At 44.9% G+C, this 24,753-nt stretch overlaps 1 protein-coding gene across 4 annotated transcripts in view; it reads right to left on the reverse strand.

The window, feature by feature from the left end:
• Positions 1-6,325: 6,325 nt before the first annotated feature.
• PLCL1 (phospholipase C like 1 (inactive)) overlaps positions 6,326-24,753 on the reverse strand; it is a 194,217-nt gene continuing 175,789 nt past the window's right edge. For all 4 annotated transcript variants that reach the window (XM_035331590.1, XM_035331592.1, XM_035331591.1 and 1 more), the window contains exon 6: positions 6,326-8,242. In XM_035331590.1, coding sequence (XP_035187481.1) covers positions 8,060-8,242 — 183 coding nt within the window. In that variant the 3' untranslated portion in view covers positions 6,326-8,059. The remainder of the gene's footprint in view (positions 8,243-24,753) is intronic.

Consider the following 24,753-nt stretch of genomic DNA (forward strand, 5'->3'; position numbering starts at 1 on the left):
CACCGCCGGTCTCAGGGAAAAGGTAACTCACTCTCACCAAGGGGGCTGAAACCTGTTACACAGGAGCAGCAGAGACACCCTAGGATCCCTGATGCTGACTTACCAAATTTCATTGCATTGTCCTTGTGCCTGCTTCAGTCTCTTGAAGATCATCTTCATGCTCCCATCAAGTCAGGTTGCAGCATTGCTACCATATCACACAAAATCACACTTTACTTTCTTAACAGGTTCCTATTTCCTCCCCATAGCTTTGCTCCTGGCAGAAGCACTGCTCTCAGCTGCTTCTCTGAGGTTTATATCTCTTGGGCTGGGCAGCACTGGCTGTGGATGGCCCAGCTCTGCTCTGTCCACTGCAGGAGCCCCTGTGCTCCCTTGCAGGGAGCTCCCAGTCAGAGGGTCCCACGCAGGCATGCACCAACCCTTGGGTGGTGCCTAGCCCATCTCAGAGCACCATCTCCATCCTCCTTGCTGTCTAGGACAAGGCAGGCCCTTACACTACTTGCTGCCTCAGGTACCAGGGACACATGAACAGCTCTTTTTTTTTTTTTTTTTTTTTTTTTTTTTTTTTTTTTTTTTTTTTTTCTGGATAGCTGGGATCCAGAGACACCAGTGTGTAAGGCTGCCCTATAAAAACTCCTCACCAGGCCTAAGGCTCTTTCCCATGCACATCATTACTAAATACTGTTTAGTTGATTTTCACATCCATTTCACATAAATAATTGGAAGAATTAAAACTGGTGCCATCCTGTCTTCATTAATGCTGTTGTCTGACTCCACATTGGAGAATTTCATCTGTCCTTGATTTACTGCCTGGTAGAAACAATTTTCCTGTGGACATTTGTGTTCATTTGATGTCAATTATGACCTTTAAGCATTAAGAAAAATCCCTCAGCAACAGCCTCTGTTCACAAAAAAAGCGTGACAGACCATGGTGTCAGTGTTCAAATAACACGCCTCCTCAAGAGAGGAAAGAATTCCAACTGAATCATGGCTGCAGGTTTATTACAGTCACCTTACTAGGAAATATCAACTTAGAATCAATAGCAAACAAATAAACAAAAATCTCCTTTACTGTGGAAGTGACACACCCTGGCACAAGTAGAAGCATTGAACTCAGCAGTACCATTCAGTGGCATCAATTGTTGTGCACTCATGGCTCTTCCAGTACATCCCAAGACAGGGGAACACCACTGAAATAAAATTCACAGTTTTCAGAGTCCCCAGTGGGAGGGGCAAAGAAAGCAAGAAAAGCAAGTATCAAATGCAAAGATGCAAGCAGGTGGTTTTCATATTTCAGCAACTAGGTTAACTCTGCCAACTCAGCGAGCCCAGCATGCTGACAAATAGCTGAAGATAATACCTGCGTCCCAGTGCACTGGCTGTCAGATGCAGTAGTGCAGAGGAGACTCAAAGGCTGCTCCTGGAGACCTGTTCTAGGGCAGCCCTGCCACACTGCCCCAGGGCTGAGCTCTGCAGGTGGCCTCAGCCCTGGGACAACCTTCCTTTGCAAAACTGTTGATATAAAACGCACGCTCCAATGTCCTTTGCTGCCTCTGCATTGTCCCAGCTGTTCAGGTGCCCGTCTCACTTCTCCCCAGTCTATCTGCTGCAGCCCCATCGCCTCCCGGTCTCTGTGCAGCAAGGTGAGATATGCAGAAAGAGTGGTGCTCTTTTTCAGTAGTGTAGCTGCGCTGCACTGGCTTTAGAAAGTACATCAACACTAGAAACAAATGGACTTGCCAATATCAATATGTTCTTCAATATTTTGTTTCTGCCTCTCCAGCACCCTGACTCATTTTTCAGTTTCAGAGGACCCAGCTACAAAACACAGCAGCAGCTGATGCTTTGGCCTATTTGCTTCATGTGGCAGGGAGCAGCAGCATCACTCACCCTCTCCTTTGTGCGTGGCACGCTAATGCTGCAACTGCAAAGCTCCTGCTGCTCTCTGCTGCCAGAACCCTTCTCCATCCACCAGCATCATAAATAATCACAGCAGCTCCTGCTGTCTGAATCATAATTTGTATCTCTTTTCTAATTGTATGATGTGTGGCTGGCCCAGCAGACCCATCTGAGAAAGCATACAAATAATCCATCTATATTCTTCCACCCTCCCCATATGCCCTTCCAGACAAACCATATTATTACTGGCTTTGCCTACGTCTAAACTCATCTCCATCCTGTATATCTAAGTATCTTACTGAGCTGCATTTTCAGATGCCATCTGAAATTGATGCTTTGCTTGGCATATTCAATCTCTTCCCATAGTCTAAATTCTTGATTAAATTCAATTCAGAGACCAAGGATGAACTATAGGCATTCAGTCAGGTTGACTTTAAGGGGTAAGACATTGGGTCAAAAACGATCATCAGTTTTATCTTACAAAAAAGAATACCTCACTCATTATTGCAAGCAAAAATATCTAAAATGCTCTTAATGGCACATTGTATCATTGAAGCACAGCAATTTTGTGAGTTTTGCATGCCAGTGTCAAATGAGGTGATTTAATGAGGTATTGCTTAAAACTGGCTGACACCTGCAGCCAGGAACTGCACTGGACAGTACACTCCTACCTGCCAGGCTGGAGCACCAAACCGCACACACACAGCATCAACTGTGCCACGGCCCCAAACCCACCCGACTCCAGAGGGCTCCCACTGCTGGAAATGCTTCTTGGTCCCAGGGCCACAGCTGCAGGCCACCCCATCCTCTTGCCTTCTCCCACAGCTGTGCTGCAGCCACACCAACCTACTGATCTGGGACAGAGCCACCGTGCCCCCAGCCCTCACTGAGATCTGTGCAAATCTCTGCTGGTAGAAACCAGCCCCACCAGTTACCAACCCGCTCCCTGCCCCAAGTGCCCCTCTCCACCTGCACAGCGAGGGCAGCAGCCGCTCCTGGGGGCTCTCAGGTAGCTCTCGCCCACGCGGCCCCTCAGCAGCCCACATTCCTCCCCGCACACGACACACGTCGACCCTCCATCTCCTCTCCCTGCATGCTTACTCTTGGTCTCAAGTGTCATGTTTGCTTCCTGAGCCTGCTGTATTCGTGTCTTAATAAATTAATGGGACCCTGCTGCACAGTTTAACAGGGAAATTACTTCTAACACCACTAATAATTCAAACTTGCCTTTGCAATCATTCATTTTTCTTCCAGTTTCCAGAGTAGAGTGTTACGCACTGTGTACAGCAAGCAGCTGTCAAATCTAACACTTTTTCCTGCTCATGTGTTGTCTGCAGAGATTTGATTTCTGCATGTTCTCTTGAAATTACCCTATGAATATTTTCTGCAAAAGCAATTTATTGTTCATAAACTACTTCAAATAATCAAAGAGAACAGAAAATCCTCATTTGAAACATGACCTGTTTCATCAGGGCATGTTCACACAATATTTTCTGTTGCACAGGAACAGCTGGTTCAGACTGCCAGCCTGAATCTATACAAAGGCAACTCAAAGAGTGGTGCCAGATTATTCTCATACGTGGGGATACCTTGGGATTTTCATACCTGCCCTGGGAGGAGAAGGGGGACATCTTGGTTCCTGGTGAGGCCTCCACCTAGAGAGCTCCCCTCAAAGCCATCCCCACCATCCACCTCCTCTTATGCAAGATGTCCATAAGACAGCTGAGCAGTATAGGTGCAGACACGGTAAGGATTTTCTCCCACATTTGGAATTTGGAGAATTATTTTATTAGTGAGCCACAAAACAACAACAACCTAGCCCAGGCCTATCTAAGCCAGATTTAGTTCCCCAGTTTCTGCAGCACTGGCTAACACACCCAGCATGCAGGTCTTCCAGCTCTCTGTTCCCACATCAGGTGCTCACCTGCTCCTCACGCACAGGCTGCTCCCCAGCAGAGCCACAGTCAGCTGCGGATGAATATGAGACAAAATCAAAATCCCCCCTTAAATAACCGTTCCTTCAGTGCTGTTCCTGCCCATCACATCCACTTCTCATGCGTCCCAGGAGATTCAAAGTAAGTATTTCTGGAGTGAACCCTGCTGCCTGAAATCATTAAATCATCCTCTGTTCCCAAGTACACGTTCACAGTGCCCAGATGTTTTCGTATCTCACAATCACCTTGCCTCTGCTAAGCACCACACTTCACAAGAAGTAAATCTCAGATTTATTGAACGCATACATCATCTGCTGCTGCTGCAGCGTGAGCTGGGACCAACACACCCAGTCCCACAGCAAGCAGGAGGAGGGGAAAAGAGAGCGCTCCTGCAACCCCATCACCTTTTTGTATAACAGACCTTCCTGAGTTAGCCCCTGTGTGAGGCTGCTGTCTAGTGCAATAGGACTGGGATGGAGGCCAAGGAGGCTACGACCCAATGTTTTAGTCTGAACCAATAGACGGAAGAGATGGATTATTATACAGGAAAGCTCTTGCCGTGCATGTAATTATCTGATAATGAGCTATTTTGGGAGATCAACCTCAGAAGGAGGAACACACAAAGCTCTCACCTTGTTTGCACTGGGAAGCTGCATTATTGCTTTAAAAGTAGGGAATAAAATCCATGAAGAACACAGAAAAAGAAGTGTAGAAGCATGGTGCTTTAACTCATGCTGAGCTCAGGAGAAGAAGGGGGAAGGGGTCAGTTCTGCTGGTCAAACCAGCATGTAAAATTTGGTAAAAAAATATCCCTGCTGATTTAAAATTAATAAGGTCCGTGAATGGCTGGACTAATTCAGCCTCCTTTCCTGTACCTCATGTCTGGATTCCTTTGAGTACACAAGAAGCAAAATACAAGTGAAACCTCTGCGTCTGCTCTTTCCCTCATGGGTCATGGTGCTGAACACAGACAGAGGTCACACTGCAGCCTCGTTGCAGGGCTCTGAGATTCTTGTCCCATCTTTTCTCAGGAAATCTGCAGGAACTTACTAACACCTCTGACCAAACACTCCACCACACTTGACCAAAGGTGCAGTTTAGCAGGTGCGAGACACAGAAGCGTGTGGGCAATGTACTCCTGAGTGCTGGTGGAAGCGATGCCCTCAGGAGAGGACAGCAGGTTGAGGCTCAGCCCTCCTCACACCTGTTGATTCCCCTATGTTCACTGGCAGGAAAGGAGTTGTCGGACACTGGTGCTGCAGGACAGCCCAAACACAGCACTGGATGTTCTGAGAGCATCAGCACACTTCAAGGGGGCTTCAGAAATCCATCATCTAACCTATACTTGGGAAGGGAAAAATAATTACTTATCTTGCAGATGAGAGAATGACACAGAGAAAATAAAGATTAAGGACTTGGTGGCAGAGTGGGAACAAGTACCCAGGTAAATTCATTCCTGTACTCCCTCTAGCAGACATCTTTGCATGCCAGTCTGCTGAGAGCTTCTCTGATTTCTCTTGCCAAACACACTGTAAACAACTGTGAATACCTATAAACCCTTTCCTACCATCACTTCTGCAGAAGTAATTGCTATAGATCATATCTGACCATTCAGGTGGGAAATGAGGCAAATCATGCTGACATGGAGCAAGGAGAAGGTTGTACAACTGCAGGAAGCCAGGCATGTCATGAAACCCTTCCCGGCAGGCTGGGCAGCCCCTCGTACGTTGTTGCCATCAGTGCTGGATATGATCTTTCCCATGTCCTCTCTTTCAAGGCTGATTTTTTATTACACTGGTGGCCACTAGCATCCTCTCCCAGTGACTTTGAAAGGTGCATAAAAAAAGGTGAAACAGAATTTTTCCACCATCCCCTCTTCACACAGGAGGGAGCACAGGGCTGCTCCAGCCGTGGGGCTGCAAGTGCCAGTGCGTGGAGTGGCCACAGCTGCTCAGGACTCTGTAGGGCACGTGACGTTTTCTTCTTGTATTTCAGCACAGAGCGCCACAGCCTGAGACTGGTACAGGACATGATCTGAATGCTAAATATAGTATGAAAAGTATGTGCCTGCGTGCTATGGGATTTCTGTCCAGCCACCATCTTCTGGATCAGCAAATGCATATAGACCAAGTGCTGTGTGGTACCTCTTGCAACTTCAGCACAGACAGTAAGCCCTTCTCTCCTTTTCTGAAGCAACTTCGACCTTCTGAGAGAAATGCCTTATGAAGACTGCTTCTTTCACAACTGGTGGCATTAGGTTAACAACTTCTGTCTTCCCTAATCGTAAATTCTGAAGGCCAAGTGCTGTTTTTCATATAAACACAACTCATGATGAAATAAAGAAGGTAACCCAGGAGGATAAAACGTGACCATGCACCATGATCTGAGCTTTAGGCCTTGCATGAAACACAAGACACTCCTCTGAACCTTATCAAAGGCTAAATACACACTCATAATCTAACGGAGAGATAAACAGAGGAATTAGGATTGGATCTGAACAAATATGGAAAGTTTTACTTAAATGGTATTTAAGGCGTCTGAGATAAAACCTTTGCATTAATACAGTTCCTGTTCAAGCAGGACCTTATCACAAGCAATTCACCCACCCCGAGTATCACTGGTTGGTTACCTTCTGTGTTAAAACGCTTTAAAAACATGGGTCAAAGTTGTTTCATAGCTTTACTCTCTCAGTAATGTGCAACATGAACATAATAGTGTTATTAAGAAGTCAAAAATAACTTAACACAATAGCTATATAAGATTCTCCAATGGTCAAACTTTCAGCAATTACTTTTCGTTAAGTTCAGAAAATTAGTATATTTGTTAATCAAATTAATTTAAAAAGTAGCTTTTCAAAATAAAAGCAATGCTTTAAATAAATATAGTCTTTTTTTATAACCATAAAACACTTAGTCCTGTTTAGGTAACACAAATACGACACTTGAGCACAGCACTTAAATGATTGAAATGAACGTTGCAAGCGTACATGAGCTGGACACTGGGAAGGGGAGGGATGCATTGCTTTGGGACATTTTCTGTCTCCCTTCAGTAGCGGCACAAAAAGGCATCCAATCCTCAGCTCTACCCTGAACACTTGACATGCGCCAGGACATTTGTAACTGCTGCACATAATTGCTGGTACCCTGTTTTTTCCCCAAGCTATTTCTCTAACACTCCATCCGTAGCAGTTCTGCAGCCTTGTTTCAAATTTCTAGCACAGCATGATTCTTAACCACAGACATAAGGCCAGATCCTGCCCGATTCATCCCACTGACTTCAACAGGATCACTAAGTAGAAGAAGGTAAGCAAGATCTGACCTCTCACACCTCTTCCAGTAAAGCTCACAGTTTATGAAATTTATAAAATCTTCCTTCCAATATTGGCATCATCGGGTGTTTCAGAAGGACCTGAAGCTCACCTTCAGAGTTCACAATCACCGAAGGAGATTCACAGCTCCTCGTAGCTACGGGGCTGACTAGCTATGTTCATCACTACACGAGTTAAATGCCTATCAGCAAAGACTATAGCTGTCCTGCAGATCTACAAGGTAGCAATGATTCACTAGAATGAAATAAATCAGCTAGTTCTTACATTAATGTCTGTTATCTGGATGTACCCCAAAGAGCAGTTTGCTAAAATTCACTGAAATGTACACCTGAAATCTAATCATAAGCTATCCAAAAATTCTGACCATTTAATATATCCTTTGCTTGAATTGTTCATTAAAAATCACGTTCAGGATCTGCAGCAAACCTCTGTTTTTGCCCTGACAAAAACAGCCGTTAGTGACATTTGTCAATGCACTTAGTTTTAACAGCTTAACAGTAATATAACCTATAAGTTAAATGATAAAAGCTGGAGAGTAAAATAAAGGACAAAACTGATACAAGTACGCTCTATTTGTTTTGATCTTCAGAATGAACACGCCTATTCAAAGATGAGAAAGGAATAAATTAGCAAATGGCTAATGTAACTCATAAAAGAGCGTCTACAAGATTTGCATGTGCGCACACGCGCACTTGCGTACAGACAGCTTGGCTTCATTAGAAATCTCACTACCAGAGTTTAACTTAGATAAATTAACTGCATTAAAATACTGACATTGTGAGGATTTTAATACTATCAACACCCTGTAGAGGGCATTCCTGTGTGAATTTTTAAATGCTTTAAAAAAATAGTTTAGAGTTATTGAAATCTGTGACAAACACGACAGTTCTGCCTCCGATCACAGCCTCCCATTCTCATCTCCTGTATCCTTCTCCTGTATCGCCTCCAGGCACCGTTTTGACTTTGCATCTGCATGCCCGCTTCCAGTTTTGCTCAGTCCGCAGGACAGACAGGCCAGCTGGATCTGTTTCATGTTCTCCAGGGCTTCATTCTTGGCGTTCTTCAGGAGGTCACCTTGGCCCTGAGGATGCACAGACAGACAGGCAGAGAGAGTCAGGGATCACACACATTGCTTGGGACCAAAAGCAAGAATACCACTCTCATGTGTCTGCTGAATTGTTCGGTACCATGGAATGTGACCCAGGTCCTTGTTCAAATCCCCTCTGCCCCCCTGAATGCCACCCTTAGTGAAAGGGACTGAAGCCCCTTGTGCAGCTCGGCTCACCAGGGAAGGCAGCAGCCAGCACACTGGGAATAGTGAGTGTGATGGGCACCAAACTTCCCCCTTTCCAGAACACCCCTTGGAAGGCAATTTGGACTGCTGTAAGGAGCCCGTCACCTCCCAAGAGCCTATTCCTGCAGGGAAATGGACTCTCTTCTTCCATGGTCAATAGCAAGGTCCTGCCAAAGACAGGGCAGCACATGGTACCCTCTCCTCATGAGAACACCCCTCACATCAGATCGCAGATGACTGCAGGTACCCAGCCCCTTACAGGCCATGAGACCCCAGTTACCCACCCCTCCTTGCACCTGGACTTGCTATCCAGCCTTTAGCAGAAGCAGGCCAAACTGCGTGGTTATAAGAAGCAGGGCAGCCTGTAACACCACAGTGAATCCATCCAGAGCACTCCAAGACCTTCATTCAGTCACTTTGGAATGAAAGACTAAATGAGTAAAAGCCTAATTTTATGTCTGCTCAAAGCATGCAAGGGTGAAGTGACTAACAGACTGTCGATCCAATTCATAACTACCAGAAAAACGTGTTACATGAAATTTATATTAAAGAGTTTGTGTTCAAAAACGCCAAAATGAATATTTATGCAATATTAATATCTCAAGTGCCATAATACAAGATTCTGGTGCTAGAGGATACAAATAAATAAAAACCAGGAGATGCATCTGGAAATTAAAATTCAGTATCACTAAGAACTTGAGCTGCTCTTCTCCTAATGTCACCCCAAGTACAGCCTAAAGCACACCACTCTGTGCAGCTGTTTGTGAGCGTATTCAGAAGGAATAACCATGCTGACTGAAATGTCACATTCACATCCTTGCAACCTAACCTGACCTACTGCAAGCACAGATGCGTTGTGAGTTCTCACAGCAGACAACAGATGTTACAGCAAGAGCTGTGGCACACTGGAAGGGTGACTGACCACCTCTCCTTCAGTTTTCAAAATAAACCAGATGTGTTGGAGAGGAGACAACACAACACCTTCCAGCAGTGGGAGCACCTCAGCTCTCCCTTCCCCAGTGATGAGAGGAAGGGGTTCATCTGACACTGATGACCACACTTCCCTTTTTGCCAGCGCCTGGCACCAGGCTTGCACCGCCTGAGCCTCTGTTAACAATGTTCACAAGCAAGAAACAATGGTGGCTTGCAAGTCCCCCAGCACTGGTAAACACCACGTGGGAAACAACATCAGCCAGCGATGGCATCCTGCACCCGAGGAGGTGATTGCCTCATCTCCTGGTGACATGAATTTGTCCTTGCTGAACAACGCAAATCAATACCCAGATGCTGGAAATCCAACTTAATGCTAGAATAACAGAGAGTGCTGGGACTGAGCAAGCAGCTCCGTGCTGTTTGATATGGAGCACTTTTTAAGAGATTAGTATCTCGGCAGCGTGACAGTTATGGGAATACACAGACGAACAGCTTGGAACCCAGCAAGCAGGCATGGCTTGGAAAAACAAGACAAGAATAAAATTTACACAGCACATACTTCACATAGCTGTGATCTTGCCTTCAGGACAAAGGTTGAGCTTATGTTTAAAGGTGGTAGGCAGGGATTCAAGAGCCCCTCACCTGCCTCCAGTGCCCAGCACAGCCCACTGTCTCTGTCTGCAGCTGGCTGGGGATGCAAGCCAATACTGTAGTGAGAGGGACAACATGCCACAGCACAGCCAGAGAGCTCCCACAGCAGCAGCACTGACACAATGTCAAACACGGTGGTAGATTCTTCATTACACAGATGCAATTTAAAGTACTTTGGTTTTAGAATGAAATAGACCCAGCTGCAGCAGGGCTGGTTGCTAGTTCTTTCGTTGTGTCACACGTACAGGACTGCAGACACTGAAGGTTGCATCAATGAGTTGCCAATCAGTGTAACGATGCTTTGCAGCCTTAAATTATCTGAGTAAAAAACTATCATTACATATTCATGCACAGGAACAGAAAAATCCCCTGAGCACAAAAAGCAACTCAAAATAGACAATCCTACAGCACCATGAACAACTACACCCAAAACCTGAGAGAGCCAGTGCAACGGAGAGGTGAAATAATGCTGCTGACGATGATGAGGGAGGCCCAGCACATGGAAGCATCTGGTGTCCCCTTAGTTGGGGTGTCCAGGGAAAGACCTCTTAGAGCTTGTTCTCTGTTGCAGCATGGTGGACACTTCCCTGGGCAGTGGGAACAGTCACATATGCTGTGCATGTAAGAGGAGGATTTCCTGTCATGCAGCAGCAGCAGATGAATACAGCTCCATAAGCTGATGCAAAAAGAGCTTCAGCTGAGCCTACATTGCCTTCTTATGTTCTTTTCCTTCACAGGGAGAGGGAAATCTTTCTCAGGGTGGCCCATGAGCTGTATCTTTGCTTAGGGACTCTCATTTGAGACACCCATTTAAAGGAAGCTTCTTGGGATCTGATAAACACAGTTGGAGAACAACAGCCTCAGCCCATCCTGCCAAAACTCATTTCTGAAGTCACCAGAAGCCAAGAGACTTCACAGCCAGTGTGACAGTGCTGAGCCATCAGCTCTCCCTTATGCATATTCTGATTTCACATTTAAGTAACCAGGCAATTCAGATTACAGGTTTCATTTGAGGCAATGCTGACATGTCTTCTGGTTCCAAGAAGAGAAAAACTCTTCCTGAGCATACTTCCAATGTTTTGAAGATATTCTTATTTTGCAGTGATCTAAAAACAGAAATGGACTTATCAAAACAGTGCGATTCCATTCATGTGCAGACCAATTGATTTATGTCTTAGTTTCCTTGTGCTTTTTATTTTTAAACAGTTGGTTTGTTTGAGCAAACTGAAAGAGCCAAAATGATTTTGAATCATCTATCACAAGAAAATTAATGACAAACCAATCCCCTCTGACAGATATGTCATAATTCTAGAGACAGCATAAAAAAAATCTGTGGGCATGCTCTGTTTGAAAAGCCATCTGTTTGCTTTGAAAAACTGGCTGTGAACATAATCCATTTAAGAAAAGTGTCAGCAAAATTGTGTCAACACCTTAACGAACTAAACACTGGATAGAAACTGGGGTAAACTTTGAAAATAAGATTGCTTTGAAACAACCTTCATAAAACAGTCATTGTGATCATCTCTGTGCACAGAACAATCCTCTTTGCTCTTACAAACAAAGCATCTCTTTTCCATACAGAGATCACAGTGGTCCATTTGGACATCTATCAATCTATCTTCCTTCTGCTATTGGTATCACCAGCCTTCCTAAAAATAAATACTTGTGAGAAGGGTTGAACTTCGTATTTGGCAAGACACTAAATTAAGCCAAAATAGATTAATAAAGCGTTGCAATTGAAAATCTGATCAAGAGACCCATTTTTATTTAGAGTTAGGGAACATTAAATGTAAGGTCCCTATGCCCAACTACAACTAGCTGTGAAACCTCAGCACAAATTGACATTATTGTACAAATAACAAAGCTTGTCAAGCAAGCGTAAGATTGCAAACCCGTACCTTGACAGGTTAACACTATTTAGGAACCAGGAATAATCTGTCATGGCTTTAAATATTGCTCAGTTAGATAGTGGTGATGGCTACAGATTGGATGAATTTTGTATGCTTTTTTCTTTTTTCCAGACTGTGAAGTTTTTATGAGTCAAGACCACAGCTCATTAAATCCACCTACCAGCCAGACACTGAGGTCTTGGGGAAGTGAAAGGTGGTGGTGGTTTAGGTATGCAAGTGAAACACTATTCTGTGTTTGATTCCACAACACTTTTTTTTTAATACAATGCATGTACATTTCTACACAGATACAACAACTCTGGTAAAGGTATGTACATAAATTATTATTTCTGTTCTAATGTTTCCAGGAAACACATTTACATCATGATGCACTGTTAGTTTGGGGCTCCTACCCTTAGAGGGGCCCAGACGGTGGCAAAGGCAGGACAGGGACCCCCAGGCTGTGGCTGCCCGCACCAGCATCAGGGGGCTGCAGGAGGTCCCTGAAGGCCACAGCTTGGCCCACTCAGACACCAGCAGCACTAGAAGGCTGGCTGATACAAATGATTTTCTTTGCCACCAGCCACACAGAAAAGCCTGTTTTGGGCAAAAGTGCCTTTCCAACATCCAAAATCAGCTGTGTTTTCAGGCAGGCTGAAACACTGGCCGCGAAGGCCATTTTGTAATCTGCTTCTTATTAAATCAGACGTCACGTATCTCCTGGCAGACACATTCCCTGATAGCATATTATGGGAGCTTTCCTTTTCATTCCACAGGGACTGAGTACACAAACAATAAATGACAGAGATCTCAGTTCCTCCCCTGCTGTCCATGCCACATCATACTCATGATATTAATGCTACTTTTTAAAAACAAACAAACAAAAACACCAAAAAAACTTTTTTTCACAAATAAGGAAGCCTTTGCATTATTATTTAATCTCCAAGTAAAATCCCCACCCCAGAGTGCTTGGCTGAAGAAGCCAGGCACAGCCAAATAAAACAACTGTAAGCACTGTGTCACTCCACATTTCCGATGTGGCACAGGTAGAATAACAGCACTGAGAATCAGTGCTGAGGGCCCTGGAAAGCAGAAATGCTGAAGTGGTTGGGGTATTCATATACTCTGTGCGAAGGCTGCATTTACTGTGAGGGGCACATTTTCAAAGTGTCACAGCGAGACTTTAATTGTGTTTAATATTAATAAGGAGGCATGCAATTAAATGATCACACATGGCTTTGAAAGTGTAATCCTGAGGAGGAAATCATTAATGAAATGATTAGTCCGCTATCTTAAACTTATTACAAAGAGCAGATAATTTTCCAAGCCTTCCTCAAAGTCAAACGTGGGAACAACTGATATGAATTTGATTATGATACATCCAGGTTTCAGAAGAGAATGATCCAAAAATATACAGAGTATTTCTATATCAATGCAGACTTGAAAAAGAAGAAAAAAAAAAAAAAAAAACTTTTTATTATTACTGTATTTCTTTTGTCAGGAGCTTTACTTTACTCTCTGTGATAAAGATCATAATGTCCATGTTAGCATGAAAAATGACTCTACACAAAGATTACCCACAAAGCGTATAATCACACACAATCTCAAAAATAAGGACTTGTGAAAATAAGTTACCTCACGGAAAAAGCAGGGACCAAATGTTACTTGCCATTTTTTTAAGCTCTGGCATAGGAGAAATTTACTCACTGTCAGAAAATGAATTAGGAAGGAAGGCCACAAATATAAAAGCTGGCATTTAAATGGCACTTCTTGTATCATTTAAGGGCAGGATTTTGGAGAGTAGCTTCCCACATACCAAATTCTGATCCAAACACAACAGCTTGTTCCTACACGGCTTAAACCAGCCACTGAGCAAAACAGGAGAGCCAAATGAATCCCCACTGAGGCCAGAGTCACCCCCGTTTCTCAGGACTCATGAGCAATCACAGATGTCAAACTGGGCGCCTCACTTTGGTATTGGTGTGTTGCTTGGAGACCTCCTCTGCCACTTCCCAAAGCAGGGTCTTGCAAAACTTTGCAAGAAGGAAATGCAGCTGAGTATCAATTATATCACACAGAGAACAGATCTGAGGTGCATGAAAAAGAAAATATCCACCCAGGGAAAGGCAGTTACCATTATGTGAAGCATTAAATCTCTTTAATGAGAGCTGGAAAGGGAAACTATTTTTGAATAGCTTTTTTGCGCAGTTTTGTTTGACACAAGGTGAGATGATAAAGATAAGGGGAACATGAGTTTTTAGATGAGTATCAAAGTTGAATCAAAGGTTGTGCCAAGCAATGAGGGCTGATCTGCTCAGCACAACATAGCCTGCAGCTCAGACAGCAAAGGAAGAGGAAGATCAGGACGAGAAATACAGAAGGAAGAGGAAGAGGAACAGTCTCCTGCAATCAGAGCCGTTCAGATTCTTTTAATTACAGAAGCAACAGCTGCACCCCCTGACCTGTGACTGTTCCCTAGCTGCTGTCTCCAGGGCAGCACAACCTACCTGCCTCCCGAACAGGCTCTGCTGGGACACCAGCAGAAAGAAGGTTTGCCTGAGGTGAAAGGCAGATTTACATGCTGGGGTGAGAATCAGAACAGCCATAGCAGAGACACCTCCTCTCTCCCCAGGAGGAGCCACCATCCTGTTTGATGACTTGCTTATGGGCATGTTTCCTCATAGGACAGAGGTGAGGCTCAAGACGCCAAGACAACCCCCATACATTTCATGAACCAGCTGCATGGATGCTGACTCCAGGCTTTCCTGCCTCTCTCTCATTACAGAGGGGGCTGAGAAGGCTCAGAGAGTAGAAAGACACTCAAGGTCTTTTACTAGTAGTTTACTACACAACTGCCAGCCTACCACTTGTAGATTTCCAAATGGCACAACACAGCCAAATGGAGACTTTGAGGGCAGCCTGGGAGGTGGAAACGGGCAAAACTCAGCTGTGATGTTAAGGAGAATCTCAAATACAGTCACGCAACCAGCAAAAACACAAATACTCAGGAAAAACTTCCGATTCTGGCTGCCAGCCTTCCCAGTGCAAGGATATCACTGCCTTGTGCAGCTGCAGCAACTTAGGGAAGACTGTCTGTGTTTGTAATTCTCTTACATGATCTGCCTAATGAAATAACTGGGAAGGACCTATGTGGCCAGCTTGCTCTCTAAAACACAGTCAAGTGCCCTCCCAAACACTGCTGGCTCTAGACCAAAGCCGGAGAAGGAATTAACGTCAAGCACTTTCTTGACCTACTAAGTGGCAAAAGCACTCACGCTGTAGTGTTCCCTATTGATCTTTAAACAGACCTTTCTACTGAAATCTATGGCCTCTCGTAAATCAATGGCACTGTACAGATACTAACCTATTGTTTCACGCAGGCATTCTATGTATAAAAAAGCAGGCTTTTTTAATGCCTCTTGGTTCTCTCTCATCTGAGTGTTTCAATTAAATTACCTTATATGAGGCTGTCAAAAGCCATAAATGTGAACATTGACTGTCTGTAACTGTGTTGCAGCAAGAATTTGCTTTCAGAAATAACGGCATTAATTTCACGTTAGCAATACGCCAAGCAGTTCAGCTGTCTGTATGTCTCCCAGGCACTGCATCTCACAGTTTGCACGCACAGACACAAATGTACGGACTCTGGCTCTCAACCCCTCCATACTCAGAGCCTGTCTTTTTTCTGGTGCTAAGTTTGAAATTGGAGGGAAGCCCAGGAGTGCATAATCAATAGAAAGAAAACCCCATACCACTGAAGAAATAGAGGCGCTACTTATTTTTAATACACAGCCACGAGGTGGAAGTCTAAGCTGTGTGTCCAGGCATTTTTTGGTCCTCCTTTGGTCATAAAACCCAGTTCCACACATGTACCAGCACCAGCTCGTAATTCTAGTAAAGTCTGAAAAGTCCTAGCAAAAACAAAACAAGGGGGAGGAAAAACAAGGCACTAAGGGCAGACTTTTCTTGCATTTCATTTTTCTAATAAAAGGACCAGCTGTGGGAAAAGATATGCTTTGCAGCTCACAGAACACCTGTGCAAAGCAAACCCTGAGCAAAACACTTGGCTGGAAATAGCTGGCGCTCCCCCACCCCCCGATGTCGTCCACACTGACGCACAGCCGCACCGGCTGCAAACCACACAGCTAACACTGAAATCATGTCCTTCTTCACAAGTGGTGACAGCAAAATGTCCATTAAGTTCATCGGAAACTGGGAAGGCCTTACGAGCCTTCTCAGATCTGGTTCTATGTTGACTGAACAGGCAACTGTGCTATTTTTGGCTTTCAGGTGTTTTCTCTTGCTTGCTTTTTGGGGTTTTGGAGGGGGGTTGTTACAGGAGATGTAGCACAATTATTCCCTGCTCTCCTCAGACCACTGCTTAGAGCAATAGCTAAAAAAAAAATACCTGCAGCTGTGCTTACTGCTAACTGAAATAATCTAATTAAGATGAAATTAAATTAGCTCAGACAGAGCACTGAGTCTCTGGACGGGCAACAGTGCATACTCACACAGCACTTCTTCATACATACTGCTCCTTACGCTCTCCTGGACTCAGAGTAATTGCTTGGCACAAGGAACTGTATGGTTTGCAGATCCTCTGTCTCTCTGAAGGTGGCTGGCAAACACCAGCTGATTAGGGTGCAGGAATTTGGAGAGCCCACCACAGCTCCCTGTTTCTACACAGGGGACATGTAAAACTCTCCTCCCTTTGGCTGCGGTGCTGGGCAGTCAGCTTGCAACCTGCCCATGAGCAGCACAGACAAATAAAGGACTTCATGCTGTAGCAGAAAGCTTTAAGCTGAGACCAAAAAATGCTAAATCACATGAAAGACAGGAGAGGTGTGTGTGTGTTGGGGGGGGGGGGGGGGGGGGGCGGTATTCAAACAAACAAAAACTAACAGTTAGGATGAAACATTTTTTTTAAAAGGTACCTTCCAGTGATCTGATCCACCTCATGTCCGCCAGCTCCAATGTCATTGCCCTGAAGGTAACAGCAGGTTTGCCGGTGAGAGTTTGGTAAAAACAGAACTGAGCCATGTTCTCTGCTCACGTTCCCCCAGCCAGAGGTCAGAAAGGCTGCTGTTTGCCAGCAACTCTGGGACCCGTGTGCTAACACAGCTTGTTTACCTTGGGAGAATCCCAGCTTCTCCCTCCCAGTGCAGATGTGAAACCAACTACAAACAAGAGCGTATAAGGTTATTTTTGTAAGAAACACACTGACCCAGGAGGCAAAGAGCTACTGAAACAAAGTGACTGAGGGAATAAAAAAATTAGGAAGGGTCACAAACAAGCATGACTGGATGTGAGAACTTTCCATGAAACACAGAAATGGAAATACAAAGCAAATCAAGTGAACCAAGCACCAAAAAAATGGCACGAGATGGGTAGTGTAGTATTGACTTACACACTCATTCCCCTAAAACTTCAGTGAGGGAAACGATTTCCAAACCGCTATGATGCCATGCCACTGAAAATAAGAGACTTTTCAGCAAAATCAAATTTAATTCAGAGAATCAGAATATCCCAAGTTGGAAGGGACCCATAAGGATCATCTAGTCCAACTTGTGGACTGAGAACAATTTGTAAGCCTGATATAGTAATACTTCCAAATTTACTGGTGAGGGCTGGAGAGGAGGTTACACTGGGGGAATTTAGATTCCCCAGCTTCAGACCACCGAGTCACCCACTGAGGCTGTCCTTCTGCTGATGCTGCCGGGAGCCTCCAGACTCAGCTCATTTATCTCTGACAAGTACACCTCGTTCAGACAGCTCCTCTGAATTTTGTTCAGCAAAGCAAAGCATATGATTAGATTATGGACCTCAGTTGAGTCCTATGCTTTATTTATCACAGGTTACTAAACAAGAGTGTGAGGTCTCTGTCTGAAAAATAAAGGTATCAGGGACATCAAGGGGGTGTTGAGGGCACCTAGCTTTGGGAATGGTCTTTGGTGACCTCCTTGCGTTAACCATACAGATGGCCTGGAGCAGTCAAAACTAAAACAACGTGCAGATGCCTGGAGCAGGGATCTATACACAACTGCCTAGTCACAGCTTTAGGAAAGAAATTGCAAAACTTAAAGAATCTTTTCTTCCTCCATTTAAATAATGGAGAGCTAAAAATCCTTATTGAACCACCTCTTGCAAGGCCAGTCAGTAGGAGCTCTTCTGGATTCACACTGGTGTGACTTCGAGGAGATGGTTGCCATGCTGTGGGGCCTCCAAGCCATCCCAAAGGAGCCTGCACAAACGCGTGTCTTTTTCAGGTGCTTTTCATTGCCTTCATCTGGCTCACCTCCTCTCGGTACACCAGCACGACCAGACCACAGGTGCTAAGGAGCAGGAGTTGGGCAACACCAGGTGAGAACAGGCAGAGCGCTTAACTGTCATTGTACAGAGTGAAGCACAGTGCGTCAGTAAAGCTTCTCCTGCCAACACAGGACCTATTTCTGATCTGTAACATGGAGGATCCTGAGCACAGGCCTTTTTAATTTACTCTTTTATGTCTGACTGTTGTGTCTCTCTAAGTCTGCTCTCTTGTGTACATAGCCTGACATAAGCAATGCTGCCTTTTTCTTTTTGTGATCTAAAAATAAACAGAACCTGCCGCAGCAACAGTCTCTGCTTTTGCCTCAGCTTTTCTCACCAGACATATCCCACAGGACCCTGTGAAGTGGGCAGTAACCCATAGGAGAGAGAATCACCTTTGGCTCCAGCCCTCACCTAGGGCTCATCATCTTGCACTTTATTTCACATGATCCAAGGGAAAAAAAAAAAAAACTGTAGCTGTCACGGATATGGAACAAGATTACTGTACAGTGGAATGGGAAACTGCAAAGCTTACTTCCACCTGCAAGCCCTGCAGCCTCTCGTTCCTCAAGCACTGCCACACAGCTCCTGCGTGCATTTTTGGGAACACTTGCCACGGCTGCAACTTAGAGGATCCACCAGTGCTGCTGGGGAAGAATAACTGCGAAGAAACACCTACGACTTCTGTTTAATGCAGTTTGTGGCTTTCCACTGACTGCCTAAGCCCAATCCACAGATCCATATTGCCAATAAATGTGTATGTTAACATGGAAGTCTTTACTCAACAGCCAGTGACCCCAGACTACAAAAATAAATCAATATCATCATTGTGCTAAAGAGCGTTTTATTCTGTTCACCTCAGACCTTGGAATACATTAGCAGTGTGGATGAACATTTTCTCATTTCAATGTAAGGAGGCAAAAAATGGAATTAGGACTCATATATTGAAATGGGGAAGGTCACACAAACAAGTCACTGCCTGCTAGATTCAGAATTCAGCTCTTCTGACTCCTGTTCTCATGTGAGTGCAGAAAAAGTCACAAAGGTCCTTGCTAGCAATGGCGGCATACACGTCCTGACAAATGCAGAGAGGATTCCTATCTATGTTCATGAGGGAGGCGGGGAGGACTTGTCATTCATAAAGAGGTATGCTAGCCCCTAGCTTCAGTAAAACAGTTGTAAAGTACGTTACCAGATGTGACTGAGGCCACTGACAGTGCCAGGGAAAACCAGAAACACCCTCTCAGCAACAGGAGAAGGGGAAGTTTCAACGGAGCAAACGTCAGTGTTCATCACCTCTTGAGCCCCCTGAGGGATCAGCCTCAATTAGACACCCGTTCTGCCTGCGGGGAGCACCATTTTGTAGACACGGGCACGTCATTCACTTCACAAAAGGGGCAGTCAACTTCACATCCTTTATAAACACTCAGAAACTATATGTGATCTGCTGTAGTGAGCTCAAAACATACAACACAGGTAATTTTTAAAGGACGTTAACCTCCTGGCACACACCAAAGTTTACATTCAACTACAACCGTTTCAGACTAGCACTGGTTTAAAGCTCCCAGAACGACACCACTGAGATTTAACAACAAGCAAACACTAGAGAAAAAGCAACATATATGTCATCCCTTTGTAGGGCCCTCCCCCACGCACAAATCTGTCCCCCAGTCTCTCCCTGATACTCAACAGCCTTGCACAAAATTGGGAAAATTCACTGTGCCTGGAGGATTCCAGCAGAGCCCCCCGCTTGCTCTGTCCCAGGATGGATAACCAAGTCACAGAGCCTTTGGCTCAGACACAGGCACCCTCATACGATGACAATGCATGCACAGGCTGCCAAAAGAAGCTACTCTGTGGCACACAGCCCTGTCATCTAAATGAACTGGTGAATTTAACAGCTTAGGAACACAAACACTTAGGGTAAATGTCCTTCCAGAGCCCTGTGGGTTACCCTTGCTGGGTTAGGGCACTGAGCTGATGCATACGAGCTCCATGTTTAGAGGAAAACAAAGGGAGTTTATTTTACCTGCCTTTTGTTAGCTCTGAAACAATCACAGCTCCACCAGACCTTTATCAGGACGTGTGATGCTGATTCGCAATGGCATTTAACAACCTAAAACACAAGGAAGGCAAAATGCCCTTCCAGGCACGCAGTCTCATCTCTACACAGACCAGAAGCAACAACGCGTATCAGCTGGGGAGGGACAAGACCAGCACAGCAACAGCACATCCTGGGTTGTAATGTGAATCTGCTAAATAATGGAGATTAAACTACAACTGAAATAATTTAAAAATGTAGCATGTCTTTTCAATAATAAATAACCATGCAACTGAATCTCTCTTCTCATATATTATTTAAGGGACATCAGGAATCTTCCAAGTTGTGTAAAGAGATAACTGGAGTTTCCTAAGCAATAGTCAGTGCCCAAGTTGATACAGACAAATCTAGCCAACTGTGTCCAAGAAAAATCATCCATTTTATGCGTCTCAGCAATGAATAATATCACCCTGTTTAACTGATCGCCCTGAAATGAATCAACAGTGAATGCAATAGAGCAAAGGAGGGGACCACCGAGTTCTTCTGTGTTTGAATCCCCACCCAGGCGAGGTACCAAGGGACACGGCCAACCTGGGAAGGACGAGGTCTCACCAAGCCCCTCACTGCCATGAGGAGCTGAGGCAGGGGCACCGTAGGGGGCACAAGCCCACTGCCAACCCACTGGTCGGGCAAAGACCCAGGGGAAAGGCTCCCGTCCCCTCCAGCAACTGCCCAACTGCCTGGCAGGATGACAGCTCGGTGCAGTTTATAACGTGACCTTCAACACATCAGAGACAGCTCCTCATTTCCTTTCTTTCTTTGTTAGTTCAGCTAGTGACAGATAGAAGGATGAAATGTGCAAATTTCAGCTGAAACTTATACTTTCAATACAGTCCTTTTAATTCTTCCGAATGAGGGCACGTTGTCAGATCGGCACAAATAAGATTCCTGACTTCCACGTCTTCCAGGTTGTGCTAATTAACTCCACTGCCGGGTGCGGCAGCCTTTGATAGCTGTGTCTCAGATGCAGATGTCACCAGTGCAGGGGAGGGGATGGTAGAAGAAGTTGCTGAAGTTCCTACACTACTTGCAGTTCCTGCCTTCACCGTCTCCTTCAAAGGATGGGAGATGATAGTGACCTAGTTTCATGTAAGCCTTCTTCAGTGGGGAACCATCTACAAAGGCTGTTCCATTCAGCTGTTTTGTATTTCATTTTTCTTTTCTTACTGCTACCCATTTTCAAGCTCAGCTCAGACACACACACACGTGCAGAAACAGCTCACTTTCCTCAAAAGATGAGTTCCCTCAAGGTACTTGTAATCATATCTGTTGATTTTTCAAATAAGCTCCTCACAGGTGATAATCCTATTACTGCTCAGAGCAGCTCTCATAGAACAAACTCTCTTTGCAGTCACACATCTTCACCTGAACATTATTAATTACTTTTCCAGTTGCGCAGTCTTTGCACAGGATGGCCCACAAATGTGCGAGAAGCTGGTCTTTGCACCTAGGTATTAAAACCAGCTCCAGGTTGGTGGAGAACAAAGACGAGAGCAGCCGTGGCGCAGGCTGTGTCTGCCCCAGCAGCATGGAGCAGTGCCAGCTCCCACACACGGCCACCCCAGGGGGAAGTTGGTGTGGACCTGGAGTGATAAACTCACGTGAACTGGGTCACATACAGGGGCAGTTTCAGAGCCACGAGAAGCCTAGTCCAGGTCAAGGATGGGGAAGAACCTGACACACGGGTGAAACAAATACCTTGGCAGTGAGCAGCACCATGTACTATCTGCTGGCTCTCTTTTTTATATATCTTCATAAACACAGCGCTATACTTTAAATGGAGTTCTCCAACTGTTTTAGAGTGATTTAGATAATGTATGTCATTTCACTGCCTACGGTTATGGAAAAAAATTGAAATGAAGGGATGCACTGAACAGAATAAGAATGGTGAATAGGGCTAGAGCGACACAAAGGGAACAAGGATTTAGGGTCAAGGAGAAGAGCCAGGAAAGACAGTGATGACAGGGAGGCACAAGGGGAATCCAAGGCAGGACCTCATCAAGCAGGGGGCTTCAGCAAGCAGCCAACCTACACCAGAAGAGAATGAGACATCTATTTTGGCAGACCACGGCTATTTAAACATCTTGACAAGCCTCTGTGAAGTGATGCTAAAATCCGCTTTCTACACAGAGGACTTCAGCGTGCCAACCCTCTGCTGGGCTCCAAGCCTGTGCCACCAAGGCAGCCTTGGCACAAGGAGCACCAGGCACAGCGACCCCACAAGCTCCTGGCCATGCCTCTCACCACCACCACAACGCGACGTGCTCCTTGTGTCGGCCAGTGGCAGCATCATGTCCACAGCTTTTGGCAATTTGTCCCATCACTGGAAATAAAAGGCATCTTGTGATATTCCTTGCCATCTCTCTCTGGCTTACTTTAGTCAAACACAAGAAAAATGAGCAAAGACAAGATATCATCAGAGGCATTTCATACCATCTTTCACTTCTCTAATCTGCTCTTGTCCCAATGTTCCTGTTGTTCTGTATATACTTGATGGGCTCTTACTTTGCCTGACCTGAGTGTCTGGACCATTGCTTCCTGCCAGTTAACAAAGCACTCCTCTTATGCCAGTACTGGACAAAAAAAAAAAAAAAAAAAAAAAAAAAAAAACAGGAATAACCAACATGGGATGAAGTCTCTTCTTTTTGTCAAACTGAGAGCCATGCTGGCACTCCATGCAGTAGCACAGCTCCTGAGAGATTCAAGTATCACAAGGGAGCCAGAGCTGTGAACGCCGGCAGTTGGTGCTCTCCCTTTCCCTGCTAGTCTCTTCAATTGCCACCATTTGGTGTTTGCAGATTTAAGATTGCCTGGGTGGCCTTCACATATATTTTAAACGTGAATATTTAATTTGCTCCAAATCTGATTTATGTCTTGAAATTTTCCTTGGCCAAGAAAACAGACACCTTGTCAGAAACAGCATTAGGTCTTCAAAAGCTTGCACGGAGCAGTGAGGTACCTAGAGAGCCTGTGCTGTACTTGTCTGAGATTGCACCCTCCCTGGAGCAATGTCCCTGCAGCCTGGCTGACAGCCCAGAAGAACAGGATATTCCAGCTGATTAACTAGTACCGCTGAGAAACTGGGATTACAATTGTTTTACCCTGATACACACTGTTAAAGTAACTTGAGAAGTTTCCATCACCACATACAGCTGACAAGATCCACCGAGACCAAGTGTCTTTTAATGAGCTCTGCAGGAGCATTTCTACTTTTAGGCTTGGGTAAGAAAGGCAAAAACTAGTGAGCAGTATGAGGGAGAGCTCATGGAGGCAGTAACCAACCTAATCAGCAGAGAACAGCACTCGAAGTACAAGAAGGATCCACCTAATAATTATGTGGTTTGGGTTTGTCTATATACAAAATCCACTGATCAGAAGAGCTTTGTGTGGAAATCACATGCTGTTACTTCTCTATTTTCTAACTCAGTATCATTTAAAGGTCTCTAAACCCCACCTTGGTCCCAGAAAAATCACCAAACACATCCCAAAAGGCATGAAGCCCCTATAAACAGGGGCATCCTGAGCATCAGGGCACAGGCAGCCTCCTGCAGCCAGGAGCCTCCACCACACTTGCCACCATCTTCTGGCCACACAAGGACCAGGAAAGAACCACACTCCCATCCTATGCCATTCTTCCAAGCTCTTCACATGCTCAACAAGGAGCAACCTAAACACTTCTGTCCTCCCTGACCTTTCCCTTTACTGTTAAATAAAATGAATCCAGTCAAGCAGGCCAGCATTTACAAGAATAAGCAGATGCTGACTGGACTTCTTAACCTTCTATTTAGCACCCTCTCCATCAACCTTTTTATGTTATTTTTTTTTCCTTCTTTGTCCTTCAGTTAATGCGTAAAAGACAAACCTGACCTAGTAACTGCATGAATAATTAGCTCAGCTCTACATTTCCTCCTACCTTTGCAAAATCTGTTGTCTCAGTGAAGTCTGATGGGCTCAGCCAACCTGAGCTGTAGCTGAGCCAGACTGAGCAATGCATCAGGTACTTCAGAAACAGCCAGGTCATGCAGCCCAGAGAAGTTTAAAAGTTAGAAACAACACTGAACTGCAGCAACAATGGAAATGCAAACCACATGGGGACTAGACAGCAGCAGAGACATCTCTGGAAAATGAGCCTTCAGGGTAACCACATTCAAAACATATTTATCTAGGGAGATCTAGAGATGAGTAGACACGGAATAATCCAACTAGGCCTGCATTGAAAGGCAAGTGAGAACTCTCCATGCCACTCAAACTGCTCCTGCCTTACTGCTCTTGCTGGACTATCACTGTCACAAGGTGACAGCAAATCACCAGAATTTGTTGCTAAGCCACCGTGGCTTGCATTGCATCTATTTTTGCAGCTTCACAGATTGAGCACCTGTGTTCACAGAGAGATGCTGGGAAAACAAGAAATGTCA

Source organism: Oxyura jamaicensis, chromosome 7 (genome assembly GCF_011077185.1).
Source record: "Oxyura jamaicensis isolate SHBP4307 breed ruddy duck chromosome 7, BPBGC_Ojam_1.0, whole genome shotgun sequence".
NCBI classification, from domain to species: domain Eukaryota; kingdom Metazoa; phylum Chordata; class Aves; order Anseriformes; family Anatidae; genus Oxyura; species Oxyura jamaicensis.